The sequence below is a fragment of the Hippichthys cyanospilos genome, chromosome 9 (genome assembly GCF_059441005.1).
Source record: "Hippichthys cyanospilos isolate Australia breed blue-spotted pipefish chromosome 9, RoL_Hcya_1.0, whole genome shotgun sequence".
In the NCBI taxonomy this organism is placed as follows: Eukaryota; Metazoa; Chordata; class Actinopteri; order Syngnathiformes; family Syngnathidae; genus Hippichthys; species Hippichthys cyanospilos.
In genome coordinates this window covers 23,040,237-23,061,012 of record NC_142377.1, presented here as the reverse complement: position 1 = coordinate 23,061,012, position 20,776 = coordinate 23,040,237, and the positions used below count along the sequence as shown (strand labels likewise).

The 20,776-nt window shown below is 47.8% G+C and overlaps 3 protein-coding genes across 8 annotated transcripts; 2 read left to right on the top strand and 1 right to left on the bottom strand.

The window, feature by feature from the left end:
- Window positions 1-383: 383 nt before the first annotated feature.
- Window positions 384-8,814, top strand: LOC148419586 (DNA damage-regulated autophagy modulator protein 2-like). Of its 2 annotated transcripts, XM_088424346.1 has the most exons (9): window positions 396-747; window positions 1,752-1,827; window positions 5,749-5,899; window positions 6,636-6,703; window positions 6,826-6,971; window positions 7,783-7,960; window positions 8,033-8,115; window positions 8,380-8,472; window positions 8,531-8,814. In XM_088424346.1, the coding sequence occupies exons 1-9, from the start codon at window positions 739-741 to the stop codon at window positions 8,624-8,626; spliced, it is 900 nt and encodes a 299-aa protein (XP_088280472.1). In that variant the 5' UTR covers window positions 396-738; the 3' UTR covers window positions 8,627-8,814. The 2 variants fall into 2 exon arrangements, with proteins under 2 accessions (XP_088280473.1, XP_088280472.1); XM_088424347.1 differs by lacking the exons at window positions 5,749-5,899; window positions 6,636-6,703; window positions 6,826-6,971; ... (2 more) ...; window positions 8,380-8,472; window positions 8,531-8,814 and adding an exon at window positions 2,692-4,697 and having other exon boundaries at window positions 384-747.
- A 358-nt stretch (window positions 8,815-9,172) lies between these two features.
- Window positions 9,173-13,840, bottom strand: c9h6orf89 (chromosome 9 C6orf89 homolog). 5 transcript variants are annotated; one of them, XM_088424343.1, is made up of 8 exons: window positions 13,676-13,839; window positions 12,831-13,045; window positions 12,101-12,266; window positions 11,887-12,035; window positions 11,455-11,594; window positions 10,679-10,780; window positions 10,471-10,594; window positions 9,174-9,587 (listed from the first exon to the last, which is right to left on the bottom strand). In XM_088424343.1, exons 1-8 carry the CDS (start codon window positions 13,833-13,835, stop codon window positions 9,393-9,395), a joined length of 1,251 nt encoding a protein of 416 aa, XP_088280469.1. In that variant the 5' UTR covers window positions 13,836-13,839; the 3' UTR covers window positions 9,174-9,392. The 5 variants fall into 5 exon arrangements, with proteins under 5 accessions (XP_088280467.1, XP_088280471.1, XP_088280469.1 ...); XM_088424344.1 differs by having other exon boundaries at window positions 10,679-10,832; window positions 13,676-13,837; XM_088424341.1 differs by having other exon boundaries at window positions 9,173-9,587; window positions 10,471-10,780; window positions 13,676-13,840.
- Window positions 13,841-14,321: 481 nt separating this feature from the next.
- On the top strand, window positions 14,322-20,749 carry nfs1 (NFS1 cysteine desulfurase). Its single transcript, XM_088424340.1, has 13 exons — window positions 14,322-14,648; window positions 15,907-15,983; window positions 16,389-16,505; window positions 16,586-16,669; window positions 16,809-16,961; window positions 17,714-17,807; window positions 18,069-18,203; window positions 18,921-19,078; window positions 19,163-19,268; window positions 19,346-19,427; window positions 19,799-19,882; window positions 19,948-20,037; window positions 20,304-20,749. The coding sequence occupies exons 1-13, from the start codon at window positions 14,540-14,542 to the stop codon at window positions 20,365-20,367; spliced, it is 1,353 nt and encodes a 450-aa protein (XP_088280466.1). The 5' UTR covers window positions 14,322-14,539; the 3' UTR covers window positions 20,368-20,749.
- The last annotated feature ends 27 nt before the right edge of the window (window positions 20,750-20,776 follow it).

The following is a 20,776-nucleotide window of genomic DNA, read 5'->3' as shown; positions in this document are numbered from 1 at the left end:
GTGATTGCGAAACCACAAAAGAAAATACAGTGAGAACTTTGTACATTGTCCACTGCTACTACGAGTACATATGGACAGCTATGTGGCTTCTATATATGATACGTGTTCATTTGGTACCAGCCAACGCAATGTTGGCTTAGTTTTAAAACCTGGTTTAGACGAAGAGAGTAAGTCTTTGATTTCTTGTGTTATTTTATTACAAACTACCAGAAAAAAAATGTCAATTTTAATGAATTGAGACATTTTTTATTAAGGTTTCGGCTGCACTCGGAGATGGCTACAAAAACTACAAACTGTGTTTCTCTAAGCATTAAGAAATGAATACATGTGTTTTCCTATGGAGGATGTGGCCGGAAGTACTGTGTGCGCGCGCGTGCACGTACGCGACTTTATGCGCGGGGCGCCACGTCGGCAGAAGGAGCACAGAAGACGCGAGGAAGAGGAGGCGAAGAAGAGAGACCAAAAAAAAAAAAAAAAGAGCCGTGGAACGCTGGTGAGTGCGTGGCGCTGGCCCGGAAAGCAAGCCCGCTCACGGCGACTGAAGACAGCCGGGCGCCGCCGCCCCGCCCGCCGAACTCCGGAGTGGCACGAGCGGCAGCAGCGTAAAGAAGTCCGGCCGAGGTGAGCCGCTCCGCTTCCCGCTCGGAGCTCGTCGTCGGTCCGGGAGGAGGCTGGAAGAGCAGCGGAGAGCGAAGCGCCAACTCGAGTTCGTCCTGCGCCAGGTGGCACGCGAGCGCAATGGTCAAGGTAACGAACGGGGCGCACTTTTGGCACCGACGCTCATCTTTTACAAAACCTTTTTTCACCCCGCAAACTCGCTTAGAGTTTTTAAACTTACTCCCTAGCGTTGTTTGACGTATAGTGTGTGTGTGTGTGTTTTTTTTTTTTTTGTTACGCTTTGGATCTGCGAATGAATGCAACTTTTTCAGGTGTTTTTTGTTTTTATGTCCTTCTGCTATGCAAGGGCTTTCAAACTCATTTTCATCGTGGGCCACGTTGTTCTCCTAGTTTCTGTCAAACTTCGTATGACTGCAAATTAAAAGAAAAAAAATGTGGACGTCACCCACTTACCTAGTTTGGAAAACAGGCCGAGGCAAAAGAGACATTGGGAAGTGAAAATAAATGCTTGTTTTTTTCCCAGCAAATGTTTTCAATTTGAAGACAACTTGCAAATATTTTTTAAACGTCGGTAACATCTGTTTTCTTCCGACATGAGGATTCGTGCTGTCAAGAGCTATAGAGTTATTCCAACTAATTGCGAAAGTTTCCTAAATTGCCATTAAAACAGTTATTTTTCTCAGATCTGGTAGCACATATTTCCTTGAGCTGACTCCTTGAAATAATCTAAAATAACCAAATGCAAAATACTTTTCAGAAAAGTGTCAAATCTGACTCATTACAGGCCGCCTTTCCCTTCATATTCCCAAAGAAACAACGAACCGCCTAACAACTTTTTCAAGTAAATGAAAAGTCCATCTTATGTGTCTTTGTGCTAGTGATACTGATCGACATTTGGTTGCAAAATTGCAGATTTGTTTTAAATATAGTGTTCGTTAAACAGAATCTATCATTGCATTGTTGTAATAATAATCAAGTTGAAACTCAGTAAAGTCCGACTCGATACGTCATAATTGGCATCTTCACATAAGCAGAGTGGCAGGAATTGGCTGAAACCTGCAGAGGATTCACCTAACTAGTTGCGTTGCGCAAGTTGGCAAAGGCTGATTTTGAGCATCCCCGTTTCCCTGCAGAATGTGAATAGCGTCAACGCGGAGGCCCAGCCTGACGCCCTGCACACGGAGCCCGCCTGTGGGGAGCCCTCCGATGGTAAGCCCCCCCCCTCCCCCCAACACCATCCTTAGGGACGATGGCGCAATATGTGTTTGCCTCTTGCCTGCCGCTGTTGACTGCGTGCCAAATAATAATCACGATTATTCATCATGTTTGGTCAAACATGTATATTTATTCCTCTTTTTTTAAACATGCAATACATAAACGTGGCTTTCAAATAATAAGAATAATAATAAACTAAAATAGATGCACGGAGTAAATAATAATGAAAAGAAATGGCTCACAGGGCAACACAGCTAACTTACTTGCTGAGTGCAAAGCAATGAAAAAAGATAAGCCTACTTAGAACCAAGCACGTTATTTACTTGGAAGCCAATTTTCGTCAGTAGCAGTCAAAATGTCATTTTCGGTCCTTTCAAACCCAATCTATTCCGATCCTTTTTTCAAAATGGGTCTAAATTGACTGCTAGCGCTGTACATATTAGGAATCGGGTGAGAAACCCGAGGCCATTTCACACTGGTAAAAAATATATTAGGGTGAGAAAAGCTGAGAAAAACATTACCCCCTGGTGGTAGGATGACAAAGTACTTGATCTGGCATGTGGCGCGGGGGGCTTTTTAAACGTACGTGTCGGCGAGGACCAGCTTAATTAATGGCGGCGGCCGATACGGTGATTAAAAAGTTGTGCAGCCCTAATACACGTGCATATGTTTGAGGAGGCCGGCCGTCAAGGCGTCTTTGCGCCGGACTCTCTCTGCTTAGTACGGGCCATTCGGCACCGGGTATCGGGCGCCAGCCGTCGAGCCCGGAAGGGGGCTCCTCCCGGCCGGCCGCGCTCCCTTCTCAAGCCTCCTGGGATGGGCTTCGCGGATTTGACCGTCGCGTTTGTGTCTCGGCAGACCTGTCCAAGGGCCACGCGGCGGCGGCGGCGCAGCCCGGCGTGGTGTGGCGCTTGACGGGCGGCCTCTTCAACGTGACCAAGGGCGTGGTGGGCGCGGCGGCGGGCGGCGTGGCCTGGGTGGGCGGCAAGAGCCTGGAGCTCACCAAGTCGGCGGTGGGCGCCGTGCCGTCCGCCGGCGTGGACCTGGTCAAGGGCGGCGTGTCGGCCGTGGCGGGCGGCGTCTGCTCGGTGGGCTCCAGCGTGGCCGGCAGGGTGCCCTTCGTCGCCAAGAGGAAGGACAAGGCCGAGTGAGGGAGCCCCGAGCTCCGCCGGCCCCCCGACGCGTCCCTTCTTGGCTCCGCCCCCAAAACGTGACCGCCGTCCACTTGACTCCGGGTGGCCCGCCCCGCGCGGACCGGAATGCGCGCCCGCGCCGCTGCCGGTGCCTGAGCCTGTTCCTGACCAATATTTTGCCCTTTCTCAATTTCATGCTAAGGAAGAGCCCGCTCTTTCAAAATTGTTAGCGCCGCCGACCAAAAAAAACATTTCCAGGAGGAATTGGCATTGACGTATAATTGAAAGTCATCTTTTGGAACCTTTTCAAAAGGCACCTTTTTTGTCCTATTATGTCCGTTAAAGATCGATTCCTAGGGGCCGAATGGATCTATTTGAAAACTAATGTTGTCTTTTTGGATCAAATGAGATATTTTTCATACATTTTCCTTCATAGATTGATGACGATAATGACAATAAGCTGTAATCGTGCGCCAATGTCACATCTCTTCCCATTTTAAAGGCAACTTGCTATGGGAAATGAACTTCATCTCCCACGTCCCCCAAAAAAGACTTTTGTACCCCCGGCGTATCTTCTTTTTCCTTTTGTGAAATCCCTATTAACTGTGGAGTGAAATATTTTTCCCCGCAGAGCAAGCATCTTGTTTGTTTTTTTTTCTCGGTCCACAATATTGCAATAATGCCTTTTACCTCAGACAAAAAGAACTTTTTTGTCCCGATGGAGCTCTTGAAAAATGTCTCCTCGGCCGAAATGCCTGAACGCGATTACTTCCGCGCCCGAAACGATCATTCGCAATACATTCCATCATTTTTTTTTGGTTACGTTTTCTTCTTTTCGGTGTGGCCCTTAATACTCCTTTTGTACACACACAAAAATCCATATGAAGTTGTACTCACAAGAAAAGAACTTTTCTGAGGTGTGTTTTTGCTAGTGTGATGCTGTTTTCCGCATTAAAAAAAAAAAAAAGTGCCTGATAGTAGGAGCTGAAGCGTAATGTCACGTGGGTCATTTCTGCTGTCTGTCAACATTTCAAAATGCTGCCAGCGAGCTGGAGCTGTCACCCGCGGGAACGTCTCGACGTTTTGAATCCCAATAAAGTGGTTTTGAAAGGGAAACGCCGGCAAACGTCTGGTTGATGGTGTGGGAAGGGCGGGCGCCGTTCGGCTTGGCTCAATCGGTTGTTTTTTCCGCGGCGCTCGTCCTCCAGGCCTCGCCAGTCGAAAGGGACAAGGGACAAAACTAAGTGACTTGTTTGGAATATTACCTCAAATACAAGACATTGCACGTTCAAATTTTGTATCGGAAAAAAGGCTAACACTTTGTTCTTTTTAAAAATGCTTCTAATTTTGCCATTCAAAATTCCTATCTGGTTTTTGTGCTAATAGTACGGAATAAAAGTGTATTTTTGTGCTAGCTTTCACACGCATGCATGCAGCTTACAAACCCTGCACAATGCAGGAGAGCCGCCAAATAATATATTGCACTACATGATATTTTGCATCATCCTCGCGTATACAGTTTCTTCCACTCCATCTACTCCATAATATTTAAATCTATTCGTTCATTAGTGCTTCATTATTAGTGACCTTATTGCGCTATTACTGTTCTGTTTTATTGCCTACTTTGTTATTTGCTCGATTATGATACGTAGTCTGCTCGGGGAAGTGAATAGAAAAAGAATTTCATTGTGTAGTATTACTATGCATATGACAATAAAACGATTGAATCTACTGTTCTGTATTGTTTCGTCAAAACAAATGTGTTGGGCCTAGTTGTTTTGAAAAAAGAGGTGACTTCAATATGACATTGAAAGGAATATTGATGGCGATTGCTTAAAAGAATCATCCGTAGTCAAGACGACGGTATTTTTGAAATCGTCATTTGTTTGCAGAGGTATGCCGTAGATTTGGCGCATGCGCAGTGTGGTTTGTTTGGCAGCTGATATTGCGCATGCGCGTATCAACGGGACAACACTTTGAGTGATCGCGGTCAAAAAAAGTCATCGATTAACTACAAGAAAATCCGCGTTTGTAATGAGCGACGCCGAGTGCAGCGGAAGATTTTGCTCGTTCGAGTAAAGTGAGTGTCATTTAGCCGGGAGTGAATTAAAGACGAGGAAAAGAAATCGAACAAACGCTGACAGATGAATCGCTAGCTCGCACGTTCAGGTGTTAGCAAAGGATTAGAAATAAAAATAGTTTTTTTTAGCGAGAATAAAAAAAATGCCGGGTTATGTTTGCTTTTCCGACCGATTAAAAACGATGTAATTATTTTGTAAAAGTCTTGATTAAATGTCACCGAATTAAGTCGTGTTTGTGTACGGTGTTTGGTTTCTCGCGCAAGTTTTTTTTTTCCTGTTTCACTTTCGTTTCCCTCTCGACAGCTTTACATATACGCAAACTTTTGTTTTTACTCGAAAGTTGCAGTGCAGTAAGAGCGTCGTCAAGTCTCATGACTTGGTTTCCAAAGTGCTGCTTAGTAATTAGTCGGCTCCGCTTCAGTGACGTCATAGACTTGATTAGCGGCATTCAACCGACATAAAAAAGCACATTTTTCAGTCAGAGGAATCGTAACTTAACAATATTAACATTCGTTTGCTCGTCGGTCTGTTGTATTCGCGAGAGAAGTTTCAAAGCGTTCATGAATATTTTTTATGTTTGTTCGAGCATCATTAGGTTTGAATCAAAAATACGCAAGTTTCTTGAAACATTTGCCAAATTGTTGTAGTAAAAATTGCAAGCCAAAGAAGAGGGGTCCACTTAACCTCGAATCCTTGTTTAGTTCCACAGGACGCGATGGCCGCGTGGTGGTTCCAGCAGGGCCTGAGCTTCCTGCCCGCCCTCCTGGTGGTGTGGACGGCGGCGGCGTTCGTTTTCGCTTACGTCACGGCCGTGCTCCTCAGACACGTGGACCCTCTGCTGCCCTACATCAGGTACCCCCCCCCCCCCCCAAGCAACTCCTTCGCTCCTTTAGCCATCGCCAGCAGTCCAAATGTATTCTTTTCAAAATAATTGCGTAGACGACCACGGTATTTGTCACGTAGGATTATTTGCTTGAAAAACAGAAAAGGAGATTGGCGTAGACTCGAGGTCCCACCGATCACGGTTCCATCTGTTTGCTAGCTCGGATCGTGTGACCTCCACGCATGAAAAAATAATTGCTGTCAAATTTAATATGTAGACAAGCAAGAACTTGCTGAAAACGGCTTTGGAAGTGGACCGTACCTTTAAGTCACGTGTTGTATTCAAGGACAGTTTGAAACCCGAGTGTATTTTACGCAAACGTTACTTGGTCAAAAGTAACAAAGTTTGTAATTTGAGTTCAACTTACCAATAGTGATTATACTTGATGAAAACCTATATTAATAATGAGACAATTAGATGGACCGCAAACAGTCTGCGCAAAATGATTTCATGCTCTTTTTTTGTTTTATTCTATGTGCTCCCTGCCAGTGTGCGTGGATTGACCTCTAGGGGGCAGTACATGACCAACACTGATTATAATCGGCGAATAGACTTTCGATATGATGGCGTAACATAAAGACTGCACTTCGGCACGATAACTGTGTTATATCAAATGAAATGTTTGATTCAATTTTGTTCTCGCTAGCAGTAGTAAACGTTGTCTGAATGGTAGTCCCGGCTAAATGTGTTTTTTGTTGCGTTCAGCGACACCGGATCCATGGCGCCGGAGAGATGCGTGTTTGGCATCATGCTGGACGTGTCGGCCTTTTTAGGTAAGGGTGCAACACGGCTCTATGCAGATGGATTGTTTTTTTTCATATCAAGAAAAAAAAGGTCGGGGTAAGGGGAGCTGACGATGGGCCTCGCCTTGAGCCGAGCGTTTGTGCGGGCGCAGGCGCGGCCACCGTCTACGTGCGCTACAAACAAGTGGAGTCGCTGACGAGCGGCGAGCGGGACGCGCGCGCGGACGGCCTCAACCGCGTCGGACTCCTGATGGGCTTCCTCAGCTCCTTGGGCATGTGCGTCGTGGCCAACTTCCAGGTCAGCGGCTGCATCGCAAACTTTGCACTAAATCGAGGAAAAGCTCAATCGCCTCCTTGAGGACATTCATGAAGTAAGTGACTTTAATTCCATTCCAATGAATGGAAGAGACCAAATTTGGCCCCAAAACAACAGAAATGGGTGTAATGTGGATAATAAACCCTGGAAGGTGTGTGATATCAAAGGAAAAGCGTACCCCAAAAACACTAGGAGGCTAAAATATTGCTCGCTTTGTCAAAACGTGACGACTTTCAATCTGGCCGTCCCTTCGAAATGCTTGCAAACCACAGGTCGAGAGGTATACCTCGCCCATGTCTAATTTAGCCAATGTCGGGCTCATTTACTGCCATTCAAAATAGGAGCATATTGAACGCCTGATGTTTTGGAATTTTTGCACGAATCGCTTCTGTGGCAACTCGCAAATAGGATGCCCTAGAAATGATTGTGTTGAGACCCTAAAACCACCGGGGGGCGCTAGCGGACAATTTATGACTATAAGCCTTTCAGTGACTTTTTTGAGTGGCTTTGCCGGACCCCCCAGATGCGGGGCGCTCGTTACACGTTGCGGGACTCGATGTTGACAAAGGCTTCGATCCGAGAATTAAACGTCGCATATCATGCGACCGCATATTTCCATTCGCGAAACCTGCAGCATTTTTTTCCTCACTGAACGAAACGAACAAATACCATACACATTTTGTGTTTATAATTCTATTTATAAATATTCTACAAATATTTACAAATAAACGTTTGCCAAGGCGGCGCTTCACGCAGTGGCATAGTTTGACGTGCGGCCCGCGTGGCTTTGCAGAAGACCACGCTGTTCTGGATGCACCTGCTGGGCGCCGTGCTGACCTTTGGCGTGGGCGCGCTCTACATCCTGGCCCAGACGCTGCTGTCGTACCGCATGCAGCCCGCCGCGCACAGCGCGACGTCGTACAAGGTCCGCCTGGCGCTGGCGCTCTGGACCTCGGTCAGCATCGCCGCCAGTATCCTTCGCAAAGTCCGCCGAACGAGCCGCGCGGATCGTCGGGCCGTTTCCCTTAAGCTCCGCCCCCCAGTGTTCGCGTCGTCCGTCGTCATGTACAGCAGCCTGCCGGGAGTGGACGTCCCCCGCAAGTTGCACTGGACACCCGGAGAGACGGTGGGTGCTCTGCCGCTAGCTAGCTAGCTGACTTCCGGTTTGCTCTGATTTATGTCTAAAAATGAATACGCAGTTTTACGACTCACGGGTTTGCGAAGCTTCGTTTTTGCATCGGTACCATGCCTCGGACGCTGAGCCTCAATGCTAGGTTTGTGGGGCGGGCGGGCGGGCGCGCTTGTCCCCCGTGCTACTCCGTTGCCACGAATGAGCCGTAACGAGACGAACCCGGGATCGAAAATTGAGGCGGCGCCGCCATTTGCGCAGGGCTACGCGGCTCACGTGGTCAGCGCGGCGTGCGAGTGGTCGCTGGCGCTCTCCTTCATCAGCTTCTTCCTCACCTACGTCCGAGACTTCCAGGTAGCGCCGCCGGCCTTCGGGCGGCCCGACCTCTCGCTCACCTCCTCCTCCCTTCCAGAAAATCCAGCTGCGGGCCCAAGTGGTGGTGCGCGCGCGGCCGGATGACAAAGCGCCGGCCTCCGAGTCGTCGCCGCTGCTGCCGGGAGACGCGTGAGCCCCGCCGAAAAAACACGCCCGCGACACTTTGCGCTTTGGCTACTGTGGATTACGGATTAAATCATTCGTTAGATGGCACGACGTTCGCAAAGTCTCAGGAAAACAGTTAGGCCACTATTCAAATGTATTCATATGGAGGGAAACAAAAAATAAAGTACAACTATTCACCCTTTGAATACCTTGAAATACTCTTTTGCCCTTATTTACTTCATGTATTTTGCAGGAAAGCAGTTATTTGCAAGTTTTCTCGATTCCCTCTGTAAATGTTTGATACATTGAGACGTTTTTTTTTTTCCAATTCAGTCAGTACATCAGTTTTTTTTGGGGGAAAAAAACAAAAAAAGTTTAAAATTCATGGAAAAGTGTATTGGGCTTATGTGTGTTTGAGTGCGTGAACGCCTGTTGTTCTCGGTGTGCCTCGCGATTGGCTGGCAACCGCTTCAGGCCCTAGAAGATGGATGGATGTCCATAAACTAGTTCAAAATCCACGAGACATGGGTCCAATCAGAAAAACAAAACAAAACGGCTGTTTTTTTGTCAACAATTAGAGCACGAAACCTGTTTTTTTTAAGCCCATTCATATTTTATTCATCTAGCATCCATGTTTTTGGTCCAGTGAGGTGTTGTAAAGTAGAGCAACATGTAAAAAAACAGCATATTGTTTGTGCGTGCGTGTGTGTGTCATACGTCCAATAATAGCAATAAATAAGACAGAGGAAAGCGGACAAGCAGCGTTTCATCTTTTGTGCAAAATTCAAAATGGGTCACCGGGTCCTGGAAGGTGAGTCCTCACAGCGCCCCTCCCCCCAATTGTTCCTGGCGCCAGGCATCCCGTTTTTGGCAAGCCGCGTTTGCGGTCGTTTGTCCCGTCCGGCGCTAAAAGGCGGAGCCGTCGCACACGATGTTCTGTCCTCGGCCCGGGAAGAGCGCCATCTGCCAGTAGCGAGGGTCGGCGTACACTGGGCGCCGCAAAGGAACCGGGGTCAGTCACCTCCCTAGTTTCCCTTGTCTTCAAAAGATAGGCCGGACTGATAGGCCAGGTCAAGGGCGTCATTCCTTTGCTCAAAAAAATTCACATTTTCTAGTCTCTTCAAGTCCTCTTGGAAAGCTTTTTATGTCTTTACCTTCGTATGGAATTGAAAAATGTCCCCGCTCCTAAACGCGCAATTTGGACTGATTGTATTTTGCAACTCAAGGGTGCGGCCGTCGCCTGAATGCGACATCACGGTTGCTCAGGCGACGGGCGGGTTTAGTCACGTGACCTTTGCGGGTCACGCCGATTGGTTGTTACCTGAGCTGCAAGTAACTGATGTCATTTTTAGTAAAATGGCCACCCCTGACATTGACCAGAAAAGGGGGATTTTTTTGCTGCTTAATTCATATTTCCACAAACGCAGTAATATTAAGTTTAGTCGAGTGGGCTTGCATTGTTAGAGCAAAGTAAAAAAATACAAATAAACCTACATATGTATGGACTATTCAAAATTTTTATACTAACCCTTTTATTTTTTTCAAACTCACTTGTTTGCACTTATGTCATCCTGAGTGAGCAGGGGATAAAAAAAATAAATGAAACCTACATATGTATAGACACAACTAATGCTACTGAACAATTTCACTGCCTGAAAGAAAAAAAAAGGATTCATAAATAACTTGGTTATTACGCCTTTAAAAGTGTTTTCAAAATTGGGGGAAAAACTGGAATATATGTCGTTTTAAAATGTGTGTGCGCAAGGGGTAATAATTTCAAAATTTCAATCCCGCCCCCCCCCCACACACACACACACACACACACACTATCCGTTTGAAATTGTTAGGCTCGAACGGGTACGCCGGCCTTACCCATGTCTCCGGGGTTGAGCCGCAGGTCGAAGGAGCCGCAGCGCTTGAGGCACCGCTGGACCGGAAGCACGCGCACGGCGGGGAGCCCCTCGCCCACCAGCAGCCAGCCCAGGACCCCCACGCCCTGAACACACGCACGGTAAGTACCTCGCCCAAAGGAAGAACGGAGGTGGCGGGTGCGGCTTCGGCTTCCGTGTGCGGGACCGGCCTGCTTCTGGTTCCGGTTGTGCTCCGGAGCGCCCGCGTTGTGCGTGACAAGGCAGCGTTGCAGGACGGTGCCGGCGCTGTCCAGCAGGGGGCACAGTTCCGCCTTGGGAAAGAGCCACCGTAACGCTTTCTCGCTGGTGGCTGAGCGGAACCTCCTGGCCGCGCGCAAATCAAAATACGTTTGCAACAGTGAGATTTTTTAACCCCTCTGCCAGGCCCCTTTGGTTTAAAATAAACGAATGCAAGTGCAGTGCATTTCCGGCGCGTCTTTAAAGGGGCGATGTGTAAGCTTTCGACTGTTTTTCATTCAAAGGGAATGAATGAAATGATTATGGGGATTGATCTCCAGCTTTGTCCTCATCAACATCCACACTTGATTGAAATGGCATTAGCCGCCCCTTTCGTAGCAGGGCTGAAATGCGGGAGATAAAGTTCATTTTCAAGCCAAAGAGGGACTTTGCCATTAATTGCAGTTGAGCTGATCCCTCTTCATAACGTTCTGAAGTATAAGCTAATTGCCATTATTAGGCAGAAAATGTCTCTCAAAACCTTTGGCCACGACTGCACGTTTACTTAAGGTTAGTTTGTGGTCGTGCCAAACTAGAGACGTCGGTCACTATATGCGCTCCGAATATCGGCCTCCTCGACTACAAATAGTGGAGGTCGGCCATGAAAAAACAACAAACAAAAAAAGCTGGCAATCTGTAATAGTGTCTCAGTCTGGCCGCCATCAAGTTAGCGAGCAAACGACGGACTATTTATTTGCGTGCGTTTTACCACAGCAGGGTGAAATTGGCGGGTCCTTGCGGGAGGCCGTCGCCGCTGTCGGCGTCTTCCAGCAGGACGGACATAGAATCCGAGTGCGCCTGGTAGAGCTCCTCCAGCTGGCGCCGCTCGATGCTGAGCGACCGGCCGCCCTGCGGGAGGGACGCCCATGCCGGATTAAAACCATTTGCGGGTCGGAACCGGCCCGCGGCCGTATGTTTGACGCCATCGCTTGAGTCGGCCCTTTTTTTTTAGAACCCCTCCCCCAAAGTATGTCTTTTCATGGAACCGGTGTCAGCGGCTTGATTTTTCAGAGTGCCAAAAGGCCGCGTCGAAGTTCCTTCTCAATAAACATGGCCATTTTGACGCTTGTCGATGCCATGACTCTAGCTGACCACCAGATGTCACCGTTACCAATATTTGATGAGGCTTCAAGGCATTTACCTTTATGAGGATGAGCTGCGCCCCCCGGCGCAGCGCCACAGTGCCGCGGAGGCTCTCGGGCACCTCCAGCACCGAGGAGATCTCGGCGCAACCCGAGCAGTTGACCGGGTTCTGTCTCGGCGAGCCCAAACTCCACCACTCGTGGAAGCCTGCGCACGTGAACAAAAGTATCGGGACGCCAGAAGCTTCCCCAGCCGTCACGACGTGCGTTTACTTTGCAGGTTGTACTTCTTGGCGATGGGCAGCGCCAGCAGTCGCACGTGGCTGAGCGGCGACGACCAGTTGCTGGAGCCCGAGTGAGCGGCGCCCGGGTACGGCTCGCCGTGCGGGTACGTGAACGCCAGCGCCGCCAGCAGAAAAAGGCCCAGCGCAAGCAGCAACTGCACACGCCGAATAAACACAAGCTAACTGTGACATTTTGCTGAATCTAGGCACACCCAAAAAAACGCAAGCTTTCTTGTTTGGAATATTATCAGTTATTTGCAATTTTTTACAAATTGCAGAGATTTTTCACTAACCTGGCCTTATTATCGCATATAGGTATATGAACATGGGGATTTCAATATGTCCAAAATGGACAATATTTTCAATTTTTTGAATGGCAGTAAATGAGCCTGACATGGGCTAAATTTCACATCTGCAAGGTGTACCTCTCAAACTTCCGTCTACATGTATTCGGAAGGGATGGCAGCGTGGCATATTGACAGTCATGTTTTAATAATCTATGCAGTTGCTAAGAACTGGGATGTCATTCTCCGACAACAGCAAGCGGCAAAATGGCCGCCCCAAGACGAATGAAAATAAGTGGATTTTTCTGCCTCGTTCATATTCCATAAAGACAATATTCATGATATACTGCGTTTGCGTTGTGCTGCGATTCTTTGAACAATGAATCGATGTGTGTATTATTTTTTTCTGATGAGTGGGATAAACGTGGACGCTACCTTGACGGTGGCCATGAGGAGGGGGAACTGCGGGGGCTCGCGTCGGGGTTCGTTGGTCTCCAGCATGCGCTTGATAAAGCGCTCGATCTCCCGCTCGGACATGCCGTAGCGGTAGCCCGACTGGCGCAGGATGTCGATGCTCTCCGACAACTTGTCGTAGATGCACGGCTCGCTCGTTGTCGTTCCCATGGCGAGGGCGGGCGGGTGGGCGCCTCCTATTGGTGCAAACGCAGAAAACCTGTTATGCCAGGGGCGTCAAACTCGTTTTAGCTCGCGGGCCGTCCAAAACAGTCCAAGCACAACATCACTATTAATCAAACAAAGTTGTTCATGTACTGCATTGAAAAAAAAAAAAAGCTCATTTGTATACTGCTCGAAGTGCTGCTGTAAGCAGCATCTGAGCATCGTCTGATTTAAATTTAAATTTGATTAGATTTCAATTTAAACTCGTTTGCAGGCCGGAACCGGGCGGCGGGCCGTACGTTTGACACCCCTACAATAGTTTAACGAGTCAACTATTGTTTTCATCAATCAAATCAATGAAAATGAGCTCGCGGACAGAGGACTTGTGATTTACTTGGCTGTGGCGTAGACTATGACGTCAGACTAGCCTGTACGCTTATAGCTTTGAAGCAAGTCAACGCATAAGCAATAGATGGGCGTAGCGATGACAGATCGTTGTCTTATAAGGAGACACGGAACTCATACTGCACGCGTTGAAATGCTGTATATCATGATTACTGAAATAGGCAGCCGAAAACTAATTCGTGTGTACTTGCCAGGCTAGTTTGTTCGCAACGTCATTGCGTCGCTTCGTCAACGTGACACAAAACGGATGTGCTCACCTTGAAGCCAAACAACAAATTCCGCCTCGAAGTATTTTATTTGTCGGCGTCCTGTTAATACAAGACGAGTCGGTATTTTTTCCGCAACGTTGCCCGCATGGCTACTTCCTACAAACACCTGCAGCTGGCTCGCTCGCTCTTCTTCTTCGCTTAGCGCCATGGGCTCGCTTTCGCCACCATTCGGCCGGCCCCCGCAACTCGAATTCGAAATTTAAAGTACGGTCATGTTTGGGAAAGAGGCTGGTCATTGGGGGCATTTTCGATTTGGGGGCATTTTCGATGTTTCTTTTTTTTTTAAGAAAGTTTGTTTGATGGAAAACGTCATCCGTTTATCTCCTTACTCCATACAGGAGACAGTGACAAAACCATGCGTTGCGATCAAGCATGTTTACTCTATTCATGTCTGTGCAGGAACAATAGATAACACGCATATAGTTTTGCTTTATCCAACAGTAAATAACGAACTTACGCCATATCAGAAAACAACCAACAAGAAGACGATAAAATACACTTAAGACGAACCAATGAAAGAGTGATGTAAACTAAGAACGTTTTCGTTATGTGCGATTTGCCGTATTGTTAACCAATCGGAGGACTGGTAGCAACACTTCCGTAAGCTCGACCAATGAATGCGCAGTAAACAGAAGCAAACTTCCGCCCTTTTGTGCCTGACGTTGCGTAAAAAATGTCATAAGTAACCTGGCTAAGAAGTGACAGTCAAGCACGCTTACCGAACACATTTCTTTGTCAACCACCAATTGTCCCGCTGCGACATAGTTGACCGGAAACGAGCGTTGGAGTTTGTTTTGCGACATCTTATTTACCTTTCCGGAGGTTCGCAAGCAAAGGCGCTGTGCCGTCCAGATGCTGTCGTCGGGCAGGAGGGCGTCCTCCCGCCTCTGCTGGCCGCTTCAGGGGCTCTGCCCTCGGCTGAGCTGCGAACAGAGAGCCGCCGCCAGCACGCAACGCAAAGGTAAAAGCGGACCCAAACTGTTAGCATAATGCTAACACCAAAGTGACGCACTTTGGTTCTGGGACGAACACAAACGTCAACATCGACCGTTTCGGGCCAATTATACTGACGCTAACTTTTCACAACAACAAATTAATTCGTATACGTTTTAAAATACACTATCAAGTTGTTGCGAATATTTAAAAGTTGATGCGTAATTGCGCTAATATGATTGTTAAACAATAACACCTTCGGCAATAATAATACGGGCCATTCATACCTATCTACAATCTAATTTTGCGCTCAATCAATCAGTTAGTTAGAAAAACGTCACAAAGTAAAATTGATATGAATCTCTGCGTTTGTAGATGGCCAAATGCCTAAAATGATAACGAACGTAAACAGGAATCCAGCTTTATTTTTTGATTAGAGAAGAAAGTAGTGTCTTGTCTGAAATACAAAAACACATTAATTCTTAATAAACGGGAAACATACTTCAGCCAATTGAACTATTTGATGATGATGATAAAGAAATATTAAATCATGAAATTATAATCTAAACTGTCCTGGAACATTAACATGGGAGTACCAACATCTTAATCGTTTTAACCTTAAGTTATGGTATGAATCATTGTGCCTATTTTTTCCTAAGTCACATTAACATGAATGAATGGCGTTTTTTCATATTATTTTAAAATGCTGCACAAATGTTGACAATGAGAGCGCCGTAACAGTATTGAATACATGTAAATCAGCATCATACGAAAGAAATAGCCTGCTGTATTGCTCTATATATGATCATTAAACACAATAATAAACCTCTAAAAAAAGTTCCAGTAGTAATAAAAATCCTGTATTGCTCTATATATGTTGTGCATTATTATCGTATATAAACTAAATAATAAACATGTTTTTTTTTAGTCACAAAATAACATAGGAAGATTTCAGTTTCAATTTCCTGGTCAAATTCTGGAAGTTGTCATAATGAAAATGAAAGTCGTCATTTATCCACGCTGAACATGATTTCGCTCTACCTCGCCTATATTGGTGATAAACAATGAAGTAACTCTAGATGTTTATTTTGGTTACCCAACAATTCCAAAATGATGAGTGGGTCTGGAAAGGTCTGACCCAGAGTGACTCAGCACTTCCCGAGAAGCCCCACACACACACACACACACACACACACATACGTGCGCGGCCACTTACAGATCCAGGTTCAGCCAGGGGACACGCTCCTGTGGAAAGAAGCAATTTTCTTCATAGTTTTTATCCGTAGAGCTGATCAAGAAACGAGACCTGGTCCAAGATGAGCTGCGGCCCCTCTATATGGATTTCCAGGCCACCACCCCCATGGTAAGAACTCCTTTTTGAAAAGAACCGGACATCTATCCCATCAGCCATTACTTGACAAGTTTGTGAAATAATCAATAGTATTATCGATTCTAAAAACATGGGCAAACGAAGAGGCAGTTGTTGCGCTTGGGGCTGGGCGATACGATTCTGGATGATTTTGATTGTAATCAATTTCATTGTTTTGTTGACAGTTTAGCTCCATCTAGTGGATGCATAACACTAGCCCAGCCACACTAGTCTTGCTTCTATGCTATGCGCCTTACAATGCGCACAGAATAAGACTGGTGAAATCAAAAGAGGACATCGTTTGGCACCAAGGTCAAACTTTATTGCTTCCGCCTGAGCGGAAAACCTGTTATCTTCATTGAACCAATAGAGGGTCGTGTGTTTCTTTTTGACCGGTAGGATCCTCGCGTTTTGGATGCCATGTTACCCTACCAGGTGAATTACTACGGCAACCCTCACTCCAGGACGCACGCCTACGGCTGGGAGAGCGAGAGCGCCATGGAGACGGCAAGAAAGGTACAAAAGACACCCCCCCCCCCCCCCTTCTATTTTCCCGAAATAAACATAATCTTCTCCCTTGCTCTTTCACCGAGCAGCAGGTGGCCGATCTGATCGGCGCCGATCCCAGAGAGATCGTCTTCACCAGCGGAGCCACCGAGTCCAACAACATGGCCGTCAAGGTCTGCTCGAAGCGCTCTCGTGTCGCCGATGCGATCCGAAAAAGGGCAGACGTGGAGCAAGTTGAAGATCCGGTCAATCTGGGAGGCAAACGTTTGAATTAGGGCTGTTAGAACGGAGCCTTTTGTGTGTGCGGCGTAGGGCGTGGCCCGCTTCTACAAGGGCAAGAAGCGGCACGTCATCACCACGCAGACGGAGCACAAGTGCGTCCTGGACTCCTGCCGCGTTCTGGAGGCCGAGGGATTCCGCGTCACCTACCTGCCCGTGCAGAAGAACGGCCTGGTCGACCTGGAGGTAGACGCTCCTGTCTTCCGGGTCGCGGCCTCGCTTTTGGGGAATGTGGGGGGGCGGGGACCCAAGTTCCGACTACTCGGCGGTTTGGGCTACTCCACAGACTCTTTAACGTAGTGCTCAGCGATACCAAGTAGCGATAGGACGAATACCCCCAAATATAAGACACACTCCCCCAAAAATGAAGGCCAAAGGTACGTGTGATTCTACCATGATTTTATCGGTCCGGCCCAATTGAGAATAGATTTTCTTCTATGCGGACCGGTTCTGGCCTGCGAAGGGGTTTAATCCGGCCCACGAGATGATTCTGTAATAAGTATAAAAATGAGCTGAATTTCTTTCAATAAATGAAAAACTTGACATGATTTTGATGGCAACATAGAACATTCCAGAATTTGACCACAACATTAAGGCTGTGTCCAGGGAATATCCTTGGTATATTTAGGGAGTTTCCGTACTTTTGATAGACAAAATTTCCCCCAACGTCAAAGACACATTGACAACACAAACTTTCATGTAATTACTGACACTTTTTAAAAAACAAATTCTTCTGAGACTGCTTAGAGAGAACTCTCGGTGCTCTTGCTCCAGAAATGCAATTAAAGTTATAATACATACTGAGCAAAATCTCTGGTATTTTGCTTCAATGTGATGCCAAAAGGACTTTCATCAAGCAGTTTCATCAAGCAGTGCAGCATTTGACGCAGGATTTCACGCACGCACGCACGCATTCAGTCTTGTTTTTGTTTTTCCAGCTGCTGGAGGCGTCCATGACTCCCGACACGTCGCTGGTGTCCATCATGACGGTCAACAACGAGATCGGCGTCATGCAGCCCATCAAGGAGATCGGTAACCATAGAGACCGCTCCGCCGAACCACCTTTTCTCCATCCGACCAATCGCAGGACAGCAAAACGCTGACCTCATTCGGGGCAACGCACAAAATGTCAAATTATTTGAAGAAACTCGAACGTTTCTGATGGGGAAAGTCTTAACGCCAAAGCGCCAACCTGGAAATGCTGAAATCTGATTGGACCCGAGTGGAGAGCGAGCAGCTGATGATGCGTTCGGAGTCCACTTGTTCATGAAGGAAACGCCCCCTTGTGCTCAGGTCGCCTTTGCCGCTCCAAGGGCGTCTTCTTCCACACGGACGCCGCGCAGGCCGCCGGGAAAGTTCCCATCGACGTGTCGGACAACAACATCAACCTCATGTCCATCAGCGCCCACAAGATCTACGGACCCAAAGGTACCACTTCTTACTGGGCAAGCCCATTATCACTTTTTCCACACCATCTTAAAAAAAGGGCCTACTTAACCTGTTAGTGTGTGCGACCTGTAAGCGAACGCCAAACGGCGCAGAAATGTCCCGCATCGACGACACCGTGAAGTATCGGGTGATGTCGACAGCTGTCGTACCGGAGCCGGAACATTTATATGAATCTGTTCAATTTCACCCCTGGGTGCCTGGGGATTTTTCACCGGCCGGGCCTTATTATCGCCAAACCTGGGCTGACTTTGAAAGGCTCATACAATCATCAGATATAAATGTAGTTTTACTTTCAACCCCTCAAAATGTTGAGTGGCATCAGCCCTTTCCATACAGAGGTATCATATGCCGATATCGTGTTATTCATTGTATGGAAAAAAAATAAGAAGCTTTCCTGCCACCTTTAGTTCTTGAATTATTAAGTCTTCAGTGACTAAGGCCCACAATGCACACCAAGAACTTTGCATGATGGGAGTCCAGGCTAAGCCACTCAACAAAGTGATAGAAAGGCTTGCAAACGTCATATGTTGTCTGCTAGCTCCACCCGCTGGTTTTGGGGTGTCAACACAAACCTTTCTGTTGCACCCCGTTGGAAGATTTCCCTTAGGGGTAAAAGGCTCAATTATATCGAGCAGTAGAAGGATTAGGTTTCTTGTCGACGATGAACCTGCGTGACGTGACGCCGTCGCTCGCCAGGCGTGGGCGCTCTGTTCGTGCAGCGGCGTCCGCGGGTGCGTCTGGAGCCCCTGCAGAACGGCGGAGGGCAGGAGAGGGGCCTGCGCTCGGGGACTGTGCCCACGCCGCTGGCCGTGGGCCTGGGGGCCGCCTGCAGCGTGGCGCTGCAGGAAATGGAGGTGGGGACGACGCCGCGCGCGCCGCCGCTCCCGCCACGCCGACCGCCGCTCCCGCCACGCCGACCGCTCCCTGGCACGTCGCAGTACGACCACCGGCGCGTGTCGGCTCTGGCCGAGCGGCTGGTGCAGAAGATCACCCGTGAGCTCCCGGACGTCATCATGAACGGCGACCCGGAGCGTCGCTACCCCGGTGAGGCGGAAACGCCGCCGTCCTGGCCTGGTTTCGCGCGCCGACGTGTCTAACGGCGCCGTGTGTTCGCACGGCAGGTTGCATCAACTTGTCGTTTGCCTACGTGGAGGGCGAAAGTCTCCTGATGGCGCTCAAGGACATCGCGCTCTCATCGGGAAGGTCGCTCGCTCTTTTGGAATTTTCACAATTTCGGTCGACAGTCTGCAAAACAAATTGTCCTTTGATTTCCCTTTTCTTTGAAGCTTCAAATTGTCACAAAGTCTAACCCGGCGGTCGGGGGTGTCCGGCCCGGGGGCTAATTACGCCTTCGTTTTCCGTAATGAAACAATGAATGAGATCAATCAATGAAATATTGGAAAGGATAATGGATTCTAAAAATCTTCAACGGGTCTCAAAGACTTTAGTGGCCCTAATTGGATAAAAAAAATGGACAAAAATGTTTTAATTCAATAAGTGAAACGCCCTCTCACAGCAGTTTGAGCCGATCCAATTGCAGCACGCGTGACTAACGAGGTGCGGGTTTTCTGCAGCGCGTGCACGTCGGCCTCTCTGGAGCCGTCCTACGTCCTCCGAGCCATCGGGGCCGACGAGGATCTCGCCCACTCCTCCATCAGGTACCTCGTCGTCGTCGTCGTCGTCTTCTAAAAAGCCACTCGGCAAACGTGCGCGCGTGGAACAGGTTCGGGATCGGACGCTTCACCACAGAGGCGGAGGTGGACTACACGGCCCACAAGTGCATCCAACAGGTTCAAAGACTGCGAGAGATGAGGTCAGCAATTCATGTTTTTATCAACATGGAAATGTTGAAGTGCATTGTTTATTTCCTGACAATGATACTGTGTATTGAGCACCGCTAATGACACAAGAAAAGAATCAGTTATGCATGCTTTCCAGTAAAACAAGATAATGATGGCTTGGGAGAAACGTGCTGTCACGTCCTGTGTATTTTTTCTTGTGTTTTAAGCCATCTTTTTGGATAAATAAAAAAAAAAGCAACTAGAGGTACTAATAAACCCTTTTCTTGCCCCCATTCAGTCCCCTGTGGGAGATGGTGCAGGAGGGCATCGACCTGAAGAGCATCAAGTGGACGCAGCATTAGTCGCAAGACACCCACCTTCACCCGCTTTACTTCCTGGTTGACTATCAATCCAGAGGATTCTCTGAATGGATTGGATCTTTTCCCGCTTTCTTGTTGCCGCACTCAAAACACGCACAAATGAGTGTCCCGCTTGCCCCCCCTCCCCCGTCGGTGAAGCTCACAATTACCAAAATGCATTTGTACTATTTGCTTGAGGAGGTACCACTGCGAGCAACAACATTAAGAGCAGATTTTTTTTTTTTTTTTTGGTAGGACTAAGTGATGTCCGTGTCTTGTCTGTTGTCGTCACGTCAGCCCATCGGGACAGTTTTCGCTAAGCATCTGCGTCACTAGTAGCGCAATTTACTGATATTTACTATTCAATAAAGAATCTTATTCATCATTCAAGCCTGTTTTTTTATTCACTTCT